This window comes from Anolis sagrei, chromosome 2, assembly GCF_037176765.1.
Source record: "Anolis sagrei isolate rAnoSag1 chromosome 2, rAnoSag1.mat, whole genome shotgun sequence".
In the NCBI taxonomy this organism is placed as follows: domain Eukaryota; kingdom Metazoa; phylum Chordata; class Lepidosauria; order Squamata; family Dactyloidae; genus Anolis; species Anolis sagrei.
In genome coordinates this window covers 17,888,616-17,905,193 of record NC_090022.1, presented here as the reverse complement: position 1 = coordinate 17,905,193, position 16,578 = coordinate 17,888,616, and the positions used below count along the sequence as shown (strand labels likewise).

The following is a 16,578-nucleotide window of genomic DNA, read 5'->3' as shown; positions in this document are numbered from 1 at the left end:
TCTGGTGTGAGAGAATTGGCTGCCTGCAAGGATGTTGCCCAGGGGACGCCCAGATGTTTTGATGTTTTACCATCCTTGTGGGAGGCTTCTTTCATGTCCCTGCATGGGGAGCTGGAGCTGTCAGAGGGAGCTCGTCTGTGCTTTCCCCTGATTCGAACCTACGACCTGTCAGCCTTCAGTCCTGCCAGCACAAGAGTTTAACTCATTGTGCCACCGGGGGTAGATATCTCATGGGCTACTAAAAGGAGATAGAAAACTCCAAATAACTCCAATAACCAAGAGAAGTGGAACCCAGGGCCTTATCACAAAGGAGAAAATGGCGCGTCTGACACTCCATGCATATGAGTTTGATGGTTGTGACCATATTCTCCCAGTGGCGTCATACACAATTCAACAGAACACCATGTAAGATTTTCTTTCTTTCTTTAATTGATTTTTAACTCAAGCAGTGTAATTTGCAATCAGAATGGCATGCATTCAAAAAATAAAGAGAAACTGGGGGAAAAGAAAAATAACTTGTACATAATAGGGCTCTTACTCCTCCATCCTGATTGTAATGAAAACAACACAAAAAATCATATAATAGATCTAGAAAAATAAACAATCTTACTAAAATTACTTAACACCCATAGCCATGGATTTCATTGTTAGATTTCTTATTACTTAAAAAAACCCAAACTATAAACAGTTTCCAGTTGTTCAAAAAATCTTCAGCTGCCTCTACAAACTTAACAATTCATTCCTCCATTGTCAGTGCCTCAGTCGGTTACCACATTTGAGCAAACAATACTATTGCTGCTGTTACATGTAGTGAAAACTTAACATATATTTACTTTCTTATGTTTTATCACTAATGTCCAGCAATATATGACTGATGCCATTACAAGATCTAACTTTATTTTTTTGTATAACCAAACTAAGTTTTGACCATCTACTACAAGTCCATGACATATTAACAGAAGGAACCCTCCTTGTCTTGCCATCTCTAACATTCTGTTATTTACCTCTTTGAATGAATGAAGAACTCACATTTTTACTAAGAAAGAAGTGGTTCCCAAATGTTTTCAGTCATGGAACCTTTCAGAAGACTCACTCCCCTTTAGAAGTCTACTCTATCCCTGTTTTTAAGTCAGAATATATTAAGATTTTTTTTCTTCTTTTATTATTCCTATTGACTGAGTGTTTTCTGTAATGTACTAGGTTTGACAATGAAGAGGACACATTTAAAATACAATCACTAATCTTTATTTTTTGTACAAGAAACTATTGGATTCAAAAAGAATTGATATATTAAATTTGTTTAATATTTGTAATTAAATTGTTCTGAAGTTTGGCTTTATGCCCTACTATGCTTTTGTCAAATCCTAGGGTTTTACAGAACAGTTTGGGAACCACTGCACTAAAGCACCATCTCTGCCCTTTAAAGGAGATAAATCCAAAGTGTTAATCTTGCAGGATGTAGGGTGTATGTGATCAACTTGTTTTGCTGCTTTAAGGAGAAATCCTCACATAGCCTTTTTCATACACATTAAAAAAAGGAAGAAGTGTCTCTCCTATGAATGAAGCCCCAGAAAATGAATAGAGATGGTCTCTTGTATCAGCATTGTAAAAGGCCACCTGGCCCCCAGTATAGTTCAGAGACACTCGGATTCTTTTGAGCTCACTGTTCAGAGACAAGGTCAAGTAATGAGGACTGTTAGTAACTTTATATGCGCCGCCCCACTTCCCTATAGCCCAGATTCCCCCCTCAGGCCGATAGTCAATGTCGCCCTTTCTCTCCATAGACTTTCTGGCAACCCCTACCAGCCACTGATCCTCTTCTCCTACACAGATTTCCCAGAAATGTCTGCCTGATGTAAATCCAACACATCCCAGGACAGAAGTTTCTTCGTCGAACCTCTTCAGGTTGTCTGGCAGATTTTGAGATTTGTCTCCACATGTTATGCTTTTACGATCCTCAGACAGGATAAGGTGGCCATGAGCTGTGTCTGGATCCAGAGTTACATTTGCTGTTGGGAATGGGGAGAGAAGAGGAGGAAAAGATAAAAAAAAGAATCACCAGCTAGGTGAATTACTAACACATGCTTGACACATCCATTAGTCTCAGTCTCAAATCAATAGGATTTCCATGTGTTGCAGTTAATTTTCTTTGATTTATCTCCTGCTTTGCTACCAAATGGGATCCAGACTTGCTTATACCATACATGCAGGTTGTGGGGGCTCTCCGACTGATACGTCAAAAGACCTCAATCTCAACGGCAAATCCCAACATTCCGCATAATATTGCCATGGCAGTAAAAACAGAACCATAGCACTATAATTGTGCAGTGTGAATAGGTCTATAGTGTAGACTGGCAATCCCCTTTGAGAACACTCCTGTTGGACCCATTGGGCAAGAGCTATGGCATCACTTTGCTCCATTCAGGCAGGCATCATGAGATTGCTGGGAACCATGCCCAACCCCACCCCCCTCCTGTCTTTTTCTTTTTGTCACCCATTTTTAGCTTTCTAACTATTTGACTGTGAGATACTTTGTTGAGTTGCCCCTAGTCAAGACTCTGAATGTGATTTTCCTGCTTCTTAGCAGGGGGTTGGACTGGGCGGCCCACGAGGTCTCTTTCAATTCTATGATTCCAAGACACCTTTAACATTTAAGGTGGGTCAGTTCAGGGCTACAGGTTAATGAAACATTTACAATGTTTAAGGATCCCACAATCCTCTCAAGTGCTCTTCCAGCATCCCACATGAATCCTTTGATGTAGGAGCAGACAGTTTTGTTTTTCTAAGGATAGGGCCCTCCCCCCCACCGCCCTTTGGAACTGGTAGTTTTGCCAGTTCCTTCTCATGGGATTCACAGGTGGCTTGATGGCCTTGCTTAGCTTCTAATGCCAAATGGGATGTGATGCGTTTTAGATATTTAGGCTTCCATGTGTCCCATGCAGGATATCAACCAGTGTTGAATTGTTCATAAATTATTTTATAAATCTAAATTATTTCATCTAATTTATTTTATAAATCTAAAATATTCATAAAATAATTACTTCTGTTGCTGGCACCTTATCCTGAGATGGTTGGATGTGTGATACCATATCTCAAAAAAGGAAAGGAAAGGAAAAAAAGGCTGGGATAGAAATATTTGAATAAGTAAAGATGTTTGGAAATATAATAGTAGGTTTAGCATGAGTTTGCAAGATAGTTCCCAAGTGCTTTTGTAAGGCATAGGAACTGCATTCCTCATTCCTCCCTTTTTACTCTTTGCACATACAAGAAATACATGGGTTAAAAGCTGCTTCATCCCTATCTCAACCCTCATTTCTTCAAATATGACATAATGGGTACATGGTATAGTACCTCCAATTCTCTGAACTCATGACTGGCAAGGTTCCTGCTCAATTTCCTATTTCTTAGAAGCCAATGCAGCAGCCAGAGAGCAAGACACATTGAGCGAAGAACAGATAAGGCTGTGTGTGTGTTCATAAATGACTACTTGAAGTACCACAGTTACAGGTAAACAAGACATGTACATTAAGTAATTAATACGGGGAATTGACGAAACCTTGTGTGCTGGCTATGCCAGAGTGCAATCCCATCAGTATGACTCCATTGACAGAAATTGTTTGTTTTCTGAACTCTAAATGGAAACACAAGCAGACCTGGGGACCTCTAGTGAAAAAGTAACAAACAACTCTCTGAGAAGCCCTCTTTTTACCTTTCTGTAGTTTAAATCCAGATATTAGCTCATCTGTGGAAGGAAAAGGAAGAAATGTAATATGATGCATTGTTAGGTGTTACAAATCCTGTGTCCAAAATGACTGCATAATGCAGTAGTTCTCAACCTGGGGTCCCCAGAAATCCTAACAGCTGGTAGGCTGGCTGGGATTTCTGGGAGTTGTAGGCCAAAAACATCTGGAGATCCCAGGTTGAAAACCACTGGCATAATGGATGACAACATAATGGATATCTACATGTTTTAGCTGAAATCTACAAACCGCTTAACCTTGCAAGTATGCAGATTTGTTTGTGTGAATTCTAATGTGGATTTTTTTTCAACATTCCTAACTGTGGATGCTCTTGGATTTTGAAAACAAAAGGCTGTTTTCAAACATCACTGAAAGTAGCACCCTAAGATAAAGGGCAGGCAATCCTAAGGCTCAAATGCCCTGTCTACTCTGTATGAAAGAGAAGACACTGTTGGAGAAATACAAAGGTTGCAACTTTCCAAATATATCAACATCAAACTGTGTTGGTTAGTCCAGCCACAAAGCTAACTCTTTCTGGAGCCAAACAGTTTCTACAATTTATTGTTAAAGGCTTTTGTGAGTTTTTTGGGCTGTATGGCCATGTTGGTTGTACATATCTTTCTACAGGAGTAAAGTAGAAGAAGAGGAGCATTTGAAACTTCTACCCCAGAATACACTTGTGTACAATACTACTGTTCTGAGCCCTTCCCAAAGAGAAATGAAAGTATTTCTTTAAATGACCCTTAAATATCCACAGGTTCCTTAATCCTGCAGGCATTTTTTTTAACCTCTGACTTGCTTCATGGCACCTTCCAGAAACACAGCGATATCTCCAGAGTCCCAGATCTTCCACTTCAGCTCAAGAGGAAAAACATCAGGTTTCTTGAACTCCTTTTTTGCTTCACACCTGAAAGGAAGGGATGTTAACTCACCACTCTGAACAGCTAGCCTACATCCTGTTATCTTTCCAGTAATGGCCAGTAAAACCTGGTATTTTATGTAATGCCATTATGTATAGAATTTTCTTACTTCCATTTCATCACCTGCCATGTGCAAGAATTATGGAAATCCTGAGCATGATGATTCAATATAACATAACGTTTTTGGCCCCTTCTATAGTCATATAAAATCCAGATTATCTGTTTTGAACTGGATTATATGTTAGTGTAGATTCATATAATTCAGTCCAAAGCAGATGATCTGGATTATCTGCTTTGATAATCTGGATTATATGGCAGTGTAGAAGAGGACTTATTATTTTATTATTTATTTAGAGCATTTGTATCCCGTCCTTCTTAACCCCCAAAGGGGGACTCTTAGAGACAAAATTATTGCCCTAATGTGAGACCACATGAGCTCCATAACAGCCTCTTTGAGCATAGGTATTCTTATTATAACAATCTATATAAATAAAAATGTAATGTTAGTTTGTGGGATTAACATAACTCAAAAACCACTGGATGAATTGACACCAAATTTGGACACAATACACCTATCAGGCCAATGAGTGACCATCACTCATAAAAGCGCTGAAAAACACAGCAGAAGAGACTTCAAAAGCCAAAAAAGGAAAAGATGCTATAGCACATGCACAAAATGACTCCCCCTGGCAAACAAAACACACAAAAGCATATCCACACTCTCTTCCGGACTACAGTTCCCAGCATCTCCTAGACCAGGCCCTTTAGGAGAGGAGGATGATCCAAATAATACAGAAAGAGGAGGAAGAGGCAGAGGAGGAAGGAGTTGCTGCTGGTGCGCTGTCACCGCTTGTTGCAAGTGCTCAGGGATGCTCTTCTCCTTCTCCTTTGCTCTTCTTCTCATCCAGCCTGGGCTTCCCTACATCGTGGATTTTCACTTATCGTGGGTGGTCCTGGAACATAACAACCACGATAAGTGAGGGAACACTGTACTTCAATGGTGGTTAATGATGGTACAGATGGTACACAATACAGGAACATTTCAGCCCTTTAGATGAGAGGGTCCCTCATCCACTCACAGGCAATGGTACAATTGGGTTTCCAAATAAATAATACCCTGACTATCCATTGGTTGACAATAACATTCTGAATTGCTGGATGAATGGGGGGAGTCTTTGGGTTGGGATGTGCTCTCCTTGAAGCACAACTGATGGAAAATGAGGCACAAATAATTATATATTGCTAAAGCAAACAATAAAAACCAAAGCAATGGAATCAAACTACAGGAAAAGAAATTCCATCTAAATATTAGGAAGAACCTCCTGAGAAGTATATATATGGCTGTTGCATTTTTTGCCTGTTATCTGCCCGCCTCTCGACACAAGCATACCCCTTGAAGAGAAATACGTGGGATCTGCTTACCTTTGCAGTGTGCTTTTAATGTCCTAAGGAGAGAGAGAAAGAGACAAATTATGTTGTTGATTTGGTTACAGTGTTAATGAAACATAATGATAGCATAGCTGATCAACTGGAATGAATCACAAAGCAAAATTGCAATTGCTGGAATAGCCCTCTACTTGTAAACACTCAAAAACTGAAAGAGAAAAGATGCATTTGTAAAAACCAGATGGTAATATATGCAATATTAAATGTAGTAGGAAGGCAAATGCGCACACGGACATTTCAATGAAGGGAAAAGGAGCCCTATTATGGAATTTGCAAAGCAGTAACTGTTCCTTTTCAGCTAAATAATGTTACTGTTTCTCAAAGAGCAGCAATGTATCACTGTGGCTGAGGCAAGATAGCTGCATGTAAGACTGTTTCTTACTTATGACCCTACATGGATGTGGTTCCCAAGCTAAAATGTTTTTGTTGTGGTGGAGATACACTTATTTGTTTGTTTATTGGGTTCATATCCTGCCTTTCTCCCAGACTGCAATTCAGAGGTTCAACTCACCCCCACTCTGGTTTAAATTTCTGCTTGCAAGATATTTGCCTTGCTGTTCAATATCTAATGTGCAGCCTTGCTTGCCACAGAAGATATTTAGGAAAGCCCCTGCTATTCTTGTTTGTGTTGCTGCATGCCTTCAAGTTATCTCTGACTATACGGTGACACTACCATGGGATCTCCTTGCCAAGATTATATTTTTTTAACTTTTAAAATCTGTTTTAACTCTGTTTAGGTGATTGTGTTGAGACACAATATTGTGCCATTGTAAGTCGCCTTGACCCCCCCCTGTCGGGGTAGAGAAGGGTGGGGTACATGTATGGCAAATTAATTAATAAATAATAAATAAAATTTGTCATGGCCATTCTTAGACTGTGACCTGCCATTCAGTGGGTTGGAACGGCAAGCTGGAATTTGAACGTTAGTTTCCCAGAATTATAGTTGAGAACCCAGACAACTACATTACACTGAATAAGTGTCTGAGGGTGCATCTACACTGCAGAACGAATGCAGTTTGGTCCCATTTGAACTACCATGGCGCAATGCTATGGAATCATGGCAGCTGTCGTTTTACAAGGCCGTGAACCTTCTCTGCCAAAAAGTGCTGGTGCCTCACCAAATGACATATCCCAGGATCCCATAACCAAATTACATATCCCAGCATCCCATGGCAATCAAAGGGTGTTTCCACATAGTACCATATTTCAGGAGTGAACAGGTTAAAAGGGGGTGACCAGATGATGTTTGTGCTAAATGCGCACTCTATCATAGCAATGGAGAGAAAACCTGATTCAAAAAGGTCCTCCTTTATCCCAGTTCTGGGCACAAAAAGTGGATTTTCCCAAGACTGTGTGGCCCTGCAGTCATGTAAAGTTTGGGATTTCCCTCTTTACCCCCTGTGGAGACTGCTTCCCAACCTGTGTTGGTTTTAAAAAGCCCAAGCAACTGATCAGCTGTTCAGGCTCCCATGGAGACACAGCTGATTTCCAGCTGGTTTCAAGACAGAAGGCCATTAGAGGTCTCTGAAAGTGTTTATTTTAAACTTTATAATATTAAATAGAACATGAATAAACAATTGAATAAACAAATGAATAAACAATCCTCCAGGAAATAAAGCCCGGCTGCTCACTGGAGGGAAGGATACTAGAGACAAAGTTGAAGTACTTTGGCCACATCATGAGGAGACAGGAAAGCCTAGAAAAGACAATTATGCTGGGGAAAGTGGAAGGCAAAAGGAAGAGGGGCCGACCAAGGGCAAGATGAATGGATAGCATCCTTGAAGTGACTGGATTGACCTTGAAGGAGCTGGGGGTGGTGACGGCCGACAGGGAGCTCTGGCGTGGGCTGGTCCATGAGGTCACGAAGAGTCGGAGACGACTGAACGAATGAACAACAAACAAACAATTGAGGAAAGAGGGAAATCTGGCGGCATTTTAAAAATAAATTCTCGCCGTTATGCACTGAGGCTTATATGCACACATAGGAATCTCACCATATTTGTATTAGGATATTCACGTGTGCACATATAAGCATCAGCACATAATTGAGTGATTTAAAAAACTTCTGCCGTATGTCTCCCATCTACCCACTATTTTATCCCAAGGCACAGAAGAGCTGTGAGGACAATACATTGCTGTGTTCCATTTCAGTGCCCCATCACGTTTACAGACCTATCCATGGCACACAGAAGCATACACAGTTTAAAAGTCACCTTTCCTCTTACCTGCAGAAATTCACTTGCTGGCTGAAGACACTTCAGCTCCATCTCTCTGATGATATTTTCAAGACTAGAGAGTTCCTCTGACAAGTTGGCCATGTGCTTGTCTCTTCTGCTTGCAATCTCCTTCTCCACCTCTTTTATCTGAGAGAGCAGAAGCTTCTCTTGTTGTTCCAAAAACCGATGCAGCTCTTTGAATGCAGCCACAGTCTTTTTTCTACCTGCCTTTGTTTGTTTCTGTAAACAGATTTAAAGATAAAACAAGAGGCCAACATTTTCTGGCTGGCAGGGCTGGCAATTTTATCAAGGTTTTGGTTTCACTATTGAACAGTGAGATGGAAAGGACTCTCAATACAATCAGCTTCAGTTTTCAGCCCAGTGTTGTGGACTCTGCAATTCACCTTAGTTACAGAAGATGTGCCAGCAGTGATATAGGCTGGATGATGGATAGACCTCAGATATCATAGGTTTCTGAGTTAATGTGATCAGAAATGAGGAAAGACTCATTGTTCTGCCTACTCTTAAGTAACGACATAGGCAAAAAAAAAAAATAATTACACAATTCTGAGTAAATTTTCCACCTCCCACCCGGTAAGAGTCTTTTGGATGTAGTCCCAGGGCCCTTTCATACAGCCATATAACCCAGAATATAAAGGCAGAAAATCCCACTATATCTGCTTTGAACAGGGGGCCTTTCCAGACAAGCTGTTATCCCAGGAGCATCCACGTTTAAAAAAAAGTGCACTTTCTGGGATGGGTGTCTAGATGATACCATAACCCCCTCCCACAAAGCTCTAACACCCCTTTAAAAGTAAGGAAAACTTACTCAGCCTCCAGTAGAGAGTTTTCAGAGTTCTCCTGGCATGTAGTAATGACACGCCGGGAGCTCGGGCAACATTCTGCTGGAGGCCAGGTAAGTTTTCATTTTACTTTTAAAAGGTATTTTATGGCTTTTGGGGAGGGGGTTGGGATTTCCACAGTTTTCCGGGCTAACTTAGTGCAGAAAACGGTGGGAATGGTGTCTGGACTGCAGTCCAGAGACTGGACAAGAAGGCGCGGAATAAACCCACTATCTAATTAATTCACCACAAACCAGGGTTTTCCTGGTTTGTGGCTAATTAATTTTGGCTTGCTCAGAATGTCATCTAGACATCCCTTTTTTATTGCAGAAGTTCAATATCTTTATTAATGACTTAGATGAAGGGTTAGAAGGCATAACCATCAAGTTTGCAGATGACACCAAATTGGGAGGAATAGCCAATACTCCAGAAGACAGGAGCAGAATTCAAAGAGATCTTAACAAATTAGAGATGATTGGCCAAAACTAACAAAATGAAGTTCAACAGGAACAAGAGACTTCACTTAGGCAGAAAAAATGAAATGCAAAGATACAGAATGGGGGACGTGTGGCTCGAGAGCAGTACGTGTGAAAAAGATCTTGGGGTCCTTGTGGACAACAAGTTAAACATGAGCCAACAATGTGATGTGGTGGCAAAAAAAGCCAATGGGCCTGCATCAATAGGAGTCTAGTGTTTAGCTCCAGGGAAGTAATGCTACCCCTCTATTCTGCCTTGGTTAGATCACACCTGGAATACTGTGTCCAATTCTGGGCACCACAATTGAAGAGAGATGTTGACAAGCTGGAAAGTGTCCAGAGGAGGGTGACTAAAATGATCAAGGGTCTGGAGAACAACCCCTATGAGGAGCGGCTTAAAGAGCTGGGCATGTTTAGCCTGAAGAAGAGAAGGCTGAGAGGAGACATGATAGCCATGTATAAATATGTGAGGGGAAGTCATAGGGAGGAGAGAGCAAGCTTCTTTTCTGCTGCCCTGGAAACTAGGTGTCAAAGCAATGGGTTGAAATTATAGGAAAGGAGATTCCACCTTAGGAAGAACTTCCTGACTGTGAGCGCTGTTCAGCAGTGGAACTCTCTGCCCTAGAGTGTGGTTGAGGCTCCTTCTTTGGAGGCTTTAGAACAGAGGCTGGATGGCCATCTATCGGGGGCGCTTTGAATGCAATTTTCCTGCTTCTTGGCAGGGGGTTGGACTGGATGGCCCATGAGGTCTCTTCCAATTCTATGATTCAATGAAAGGGGCTGTCTGGATATGCACTGGGTTATCTGTGTCCACACTAACATATATTCCAGCAAAGCAGAAAATGTGGGATTTTATTTAGTTGTGTGGAAGGGGCCCTAGTAAACTCAGAAAGGCAAGCCAGGGCCATCTGCATTTGTTCAGAACTTGAGCCTTCCCTTGTTACATAGCATAGGGTGGTATCTTGTGGTCAGTATTCATAGTATCACTTTCAGTTCCTGACACAACTTACAAGCAGGACTTTCCTTTCTGTGTCTGTCTGTGTTTTAAACGCACATATTTCCTCTTGTAATTTCTTCAGACTCTTCAGATAACTTGCAATCTTTTCCTAAGGACAAAATAGAAGTTCCAATTTGGTAATAAAAAAACAACTTAAAGCAGCAATGCTCACATTGTCAAACTCCCAAGATCATGGCATTGCCTGCCACCCAGTTCCCCTGAGTTAATAGAATTACTTATTATTTAATGGGGAAAAATATCACAGAGGAAACCCAACCAAAAACTGGTCATGAGAGATCTGAGGTGTCTATTTATATACAATCTACTCTCCATATTTGTGGGGTTGACTTTTGCAACTTTGATGAAAATGTTCTCCCAAAGACTTCTAGAGAACCTCCACCTGATATTGCCCATAATCATGCTGGTTCTCAACCTTCCTAATGCCGCAACCCCTTAATACAGTTCCTTATTTTGTGGTGACCCACAACTATAAAATTATTTTCATTGCTACTTCTTAACAGTAATTTTGCTACTGTTATGAAGCGTAACGTAAATATCTGATATGCAAGGTGTATTTTCATTCACTGGACAAAATTTGGCACAAATGCCCAAGACGCCCACATTTGAATACCGATGGGATTAGGGGGTTGATTTTGTCATTTGGGAGTTGTAGTTGCTGGGATTTATAGTTCACCTATACTCAAAGAGCATTCTGAACTCCACCAACAATGGAATTGAATCAAACTTGGCACACAGAACTCTCATAACCAACCGAAAATACTGGAAGGGTTTAGTGGGCATTGATCTTGGGTTTGGAAGTTGTAGTTCACCTACACCCAAGGAGCACTGTGAACCCAAACAATGATGGATGTGGACCAAATTTAGCACAAATCCACAATATATTGAAAATTGAATACTGGTGGGCAAAAATGCTGAGTTTTGAATATATTTGGGAGTTGTAGTTGCTGGGATTGCTAGTTCACCTACAATCAAAGAGCACTCTGAACCCCACCAATGATAGAATTTGGCCAAACTTCCCACACAGAATCCCCACAACCAACAGAAAATACTGTGTTTTCTGATGGTTTTCTGTGACCCCTCTGACACCCCCTCATGGTCTCCCCAGGGGTCCTGACCACCCGGTTGAGAAATGCTAGTGTAAATAAAAGGTAAAGGTTTTCCCCTGACACTAAGTCCAGTCGTGTCAGACTCTGGGGGTGGTGCTCATCTCCATTTCTAAGCCAAAGAGCCGGCGTTGTCCGTAGACACCTCCAAGGTCATGTGGCCAGCATGACTGCTTGGAGCATTGTTACCCTCCCGCCGGAGCGGTACCCATGGATCTACTCACATTTGAATGTTTTTGAACTGCTAGGTTGGCAGTTGAAGTACTTTGGCCACATCATGAGGAGACAGGAAAGCCTAGAGAAGACAATGATGCTGGGGAAAGTGGAAGGCAAAAGGAAGAGGGGCCGACCAGGGGCAGGATGGATGGATGGCATCCTTGAGGTGACTGGGCTGACCTTGAAGGAGCTGGGGGTGGTGACGGCCGACAGGGAGCTCTGACGTGGACTGGTCCATGAGGTCACGAAGAGTCGGAGACGACTGAATGAATGAACAACAACAACAGGTTGGCAGAAGCTGGGGCTGACAGCGGAAGCTCACGCCGCTCCCCGGATTCGAACCTGTGCCCTTTCAGTCAACAAGCTTAGCAACTCAGTGGTTTAGCTGCACCACCGGGGGCTGGTGTAGATGCACCCCTGAAAATGCTTTGTGGCTTTGCAGTGCTTTCATTCTGACCTTGTAGTCCTGGGGAGCCTCTTCCAGAGGAACAACCTCGTGGCCCTTGTGCGCCTTGGCTCTGTCACACACCACACAGATGGGGACTTCATCCTCTTTGCAGAACAGCTTCAGGGGCTCCTGGTGCTTCTGGCAGAGGTGGCCCTCTCCTCTCTTCTCCCTCCCTTCCTGCATTTTCTTGGCAATCTCCACCACATTCCCCAGCTGTCGGTTTGCAGTGAGGCTCTCTATTTGAAAGCCTTTTCTGCATTGGGGACAGGCAGCTTGTCTCTCTCTTTCTCCATAGGACTGAGTCAGGCATGACTGGCAGAAATTGTGCCCGCATCCTGCCAAGGTGACAGGGTCTTCAAAATAGCCCAGGCAAATGGGACAAGTCAGTTCATCAAGGAGATCTTCAGCAGAAGCCATGGCTTCTTCCTGGCAAGAAAGAGCAAGGCAGCCCCTCAGCTAGTTTCACTTTCTATGAGCTGAACTGGGCGTTTCCTGTCCTGGCACTGACTCCAGATAGTTCACTCTGTATTTCTGCCTCTTCAAAATCCACAGCACTGTTAGCTGATCACCAGTTTGAATGCTTGAGGGCCAGGGTTTCCCAGTTCTTGGTGATTATTCCGCATTTTTTAAAAGATTAGCTTTAAGGCCATCTTTAAATCTCTTTTGCTGTCCACCGACATTCTGTTTTCCATTCATGAGCTGAGAATAAAGTACAGAAGGCATGGGCAAACTTTCTAACTTTGGGGCTGCATGCTAGCATTCCCTGCTAAGAGGACTGGCTGCCCAGTGATTGATGGATGGAAGAAAGGGAAGGAGGAAGGAAAGAGTGAAGGAAGGAAGGACAAAAGGGTGGATAGGGAAGCATGGAAGTGTTATCGAGCTCTTTTGTGGGGTCCTCCCAGCGAGGGAGATCCCAGAAGACCGCTAATGGGGTCTTTGACCTTGGTGAGCAGCCAGCGAAAGCCAATCCAAAGCGCAAGAATATTAAGAATTAATCTCACCAGAGGCTGAAGAGGTATCCAGTGACCGAGGCGTTTATTTGCGATTCAGCTGAACGGATGATTTACAGGAATCGTTCCACTGCAAAGCATGTCGGGGTACAGTGATGCAGGCATATTTATACAATTTTTGAAAACCCAGAGTTCAACCCTTCTGCCCCGGCTCCTCTGATGTTCCCCGCTGTGATTGGGTGATGGGCGGACACCTGGGAAGCAGCCCTCCCGCCCCTGGCGCCTCTGTACCAATCAGGAAGCTCCAGTGGTCTGTAGGATCCAATGGGGAGACCTCTGCCACATGGTGGCGACAGCCAATCAGGAGAAATGGGGGCGGGATGAGGGAGCACAAAGGAATCTGGGAAAGGAATCTGCAGACAAAGGAATGCCATGTGCTCAGCGAAACAAAGGAAAAAATGTCTCCAGATGTTTGACAAACAAAGGCTTTCCTGTCCTTGATGAGTCTGGCAGGGAATTTGAATAGGCTAGATCGATATTGGACCACCCGGAGGGTCAACAATATCTGGGTGAATTAATCAGTCTCTTTTTCCGAAGCTCTGCTGACCCTTGTTCCTTCGCTGGCCATGCTCCGAGGGCTAGGGTTGGGGCCAGCAGCATTGTCCATGCAAAATGAGTCAATCAATGGGTGATTTGGGGGAAAGAGGCTTGGGCTCTGTCCCCAGGCAGTTCCTGGTCACGCTGGTTTTCTTGTGGGGCGAGAGTCAAGGGGGTGAGGATACAGAGGAGTTCATAGGGGTTACATATTTTATATTCATAAACCATAGGCATCACCAGTATACAGGCATTCCATATATCACCACCCACCACCCATCCCAACCCCAATCCACAGTAATAAGAAAATATTTTATTCATTTCATAAAAAGAGAGAGGAAAGAACTAGAAGTCCCAAAGTCTGGACGGAAGGGTTTTGGGTGCAGGGGCCAGTCCATGCATCAGGCTGGCCACCAGAAGATCAGTCCAAGGTCCGGGTTGGTCAACAGAAGATTGGCTCCTTCTAGGAACAGGAGCTGGAGCTGAAGGGGGAGCTGGGTTGGGTAGTAGCAGAGTCCATAGTCCAGTGCACAAGCCAGAGAATTCACAAAGAGGAAACAGGAACCCAGTTATGTGTGCTGGGTCAGGAAGCAACAGAATCCATTGTCCGGCCCTTGGCGAACTATAAATACTTGGGGGGGGGGATGCTTGGCATCAGAAGGAAGGAGAAAGAGGGAGGGAAGAAAGAAAGGGAAGGAGGGAGGTAAGGTGGATGGAAAGACAAAAGGGAAGGAAGGATGAAAAGGTGGAAGAAAAGAAGGAAGGGAAAAGAAGGAAGGGAAAAGAGAAGGAAGGAAGGAAGGAAGGAAGGAAGGAAGGAAGGACAAAAAGGTGGAAGGGAAGAGGAGGAAGGAGGGAGGAAAGAGAAGGAGGTAAAGACAAAAGGGAAGGAAGGAGAAAGGGAGAGAGGGAAAGAGGGAAGGAAGGATGAAAGGGTGGAAAGGAAGGAAGAAGGAAGGGAGAAAGAGGGAAGGGAGGGAGGAAAGAAAGGAAGGAAAGACAAAAGGGAAGGAAGGATGGGATGAGGGAAGGAAGGACAAAGGGTGGAAGGAAGGTGGGAAGAAGAAGGAAGGGAGGGAGGAAAAAGAAGGAAAGACTAAAGGGAAGGAAGGACGAAAGGGTGGAAGGGAAAGAAGAGAAGGAGGAAAGAGAAGGAGGGAAAGACAAAAGGGAAGGAAGAAGAAGTATCTTGCATTTGTCACTGTTGAACTTCATTTTGTTAGTTTTGGCCCATCTCTCCAATCTGTCAAGATCGTTTTGAATCCTGCTCCTGTCCTCTGGAATATTGGCTCTCCCTCCCAATTTGGTGTCGTCTGCAGACTTGATGATCATGCTTTCTAGCCCTTCATCTAAGTCATTAATAAAGATGTTGAACAGGACCGGGCCCAGGATGGAACCCTGCGGCACTCCTGTGGGAAGAGGAGCGATGCATTGAGTTGGGAGAAGTTACCACTGTGCTGGTGCATTATAAGCTGAAATATATAAGAATCAAGTGACGTTTTAGCATGGGTTCATATTCTTTGGAAATAAGAAGTGGGGGTCTGTCTTGGCTGCACAAGAGATAGGAAAGTTATTCCCTTTTATTTGTTTCTTCTCTGTGTATGCGTGGAGGTTTGAAGGAGAAAAGCATAAGATACAGAGTACAGGACTGGAGAAGAAAGTATTTGCGAAGCCTGAAAGACGTATCATCACATAAATTATGTTTTAACTTTATATGTCCCTAGAGCAGTGGTTCTTAACCTGTGGGCTGTGGACCACTGGTGAGCTGCGAGGATGAAAATCCAGTCCTCAAGTCTCTTTCCTCTTTATTTTATTTCTGCTTCTTTTGTGTGGCCTGCTACTCCTTCCCTGTTACTGACCATGGCATAAGTTCTGTATCAGAAACTAGAGCTGATGTGATCTATCCAATGCAATTTTCTGAATCAGCACCCCAAACAGAAACTAAAGTTGACCAAAAACTGATTCGTAACCCTCTTGGTACTAATGTTGGAGAGTGGTTCCTGGTCAAAGTTGTCCCTGGTTAAAGTGGTCCCTGGTCAAATGGTCCCTGGTCAAAGTGGTCATTGGTCAAATGGTCCTTGGTCAAATGGTCCCTGGTCAAAGTGGTCCCTAGTCAAGTGGTCCCTGGTCAAAGTGGTCCCTGGTCAAAGTGGTCCCTGGTCAAAGTGGTCCTTGGTCAAATGGTCCCTGATCAAATGGTCCCTGGTCAAAGTGGTCATTGGTCAAATGGTCCCTGGTCAAAGTGGTCCCTGGTCAAAGTGGTCCCTGGTCAAAGTGGTCCCTGGTCAAAGTGGTCCCTGGTCAAAGTGGTCCCTGGTCAAGTGGTCCCTGGTCAAAGTGGTCCCTGGTCAAAGTGGTCCCTGGTCAAAGTGGTCCCTGGTCAAAGTGGTCCCTGGTCAAAGTGGTCCCTGGTCAAAGTGGTCCCTGGACAAAGTGGTCATTGGTCAAATGGTCCTTGGTCAAATGATCCCTGGTCAAAGTGGTCCCTGGTCAAAGTGGTCCCTGGTCAAAGTGGTCCCTGGTCAAGTGGTCCCTGGTCAAGTGGTCCCTGGTCAAAGTGGTCCCTCATCAAAGTGGTTCCTGGTCAAATGGTCTGTGGTCAAAGTGGT

General features: G+C 43.5%; 1 protein-coding gene across 1 annotated transcript; it reads right to left on the bottom strand.

The window, feature by feature from the left end:
• Positions 1 to 406: 406 nt before the first annotated feature.
• LOC137096345 (E3 ubiquitin-protein ligase TRIM39-like) lies at positions 407 to 12,875 on the bottom strand. Its single transcript, XM_067465504.1, has 7 exons — positions 12,435 to 12,875; positions 10,651 to 10,746; positions 8,332 to 8,562; positions 6,083 to 6,105; positions 4,529 to 4,647; positions 3,710 to 3,742; positions 407 to 2,009 (listed from the first exon to the last, which is right to left on the bottom strand). Exons 1-7 carry the CDS (start codon positions 12,840 to 12,842, stop codon positions 1,492 to 1,494), a joined length of 1,428 nt encoding a protein of 475 aa, XP_067321605.1. The 5' UTR covers positions 12,843 to 12,875; the 3' UTR covers positions 407 to 1,491.
• Between the last annotated feature and the right edge of the window lie 3,703 nt (positions 12,876 to 16,578).

Excerpts from the sequence above, each read along its gene's own strand:
- LOC137096345 (XM_067465504.1), bottom strand. The coding sequence starts at position 12,842 with ATGGCTTCTGCTGAAGATCTCCTTGATGAACTGACTTGTCCCATTTGC. Across the intron at positions 4,648-6,082 it reads ATTAAAAGCACACTGCAAAG|GTGTGAAGCAAAAAAGGAGT; the intron begins GTAAGCAGATCC and ends CCTTCCTTTCAG. Across the intron at positions 3,743-4,528 it reads TGCCATGAAGCAAGTCAGAG|ATGAGCTAATATCTGGATTT; the intron begins GTTAAAAAAAAT and ends TTCCTTCCACAG.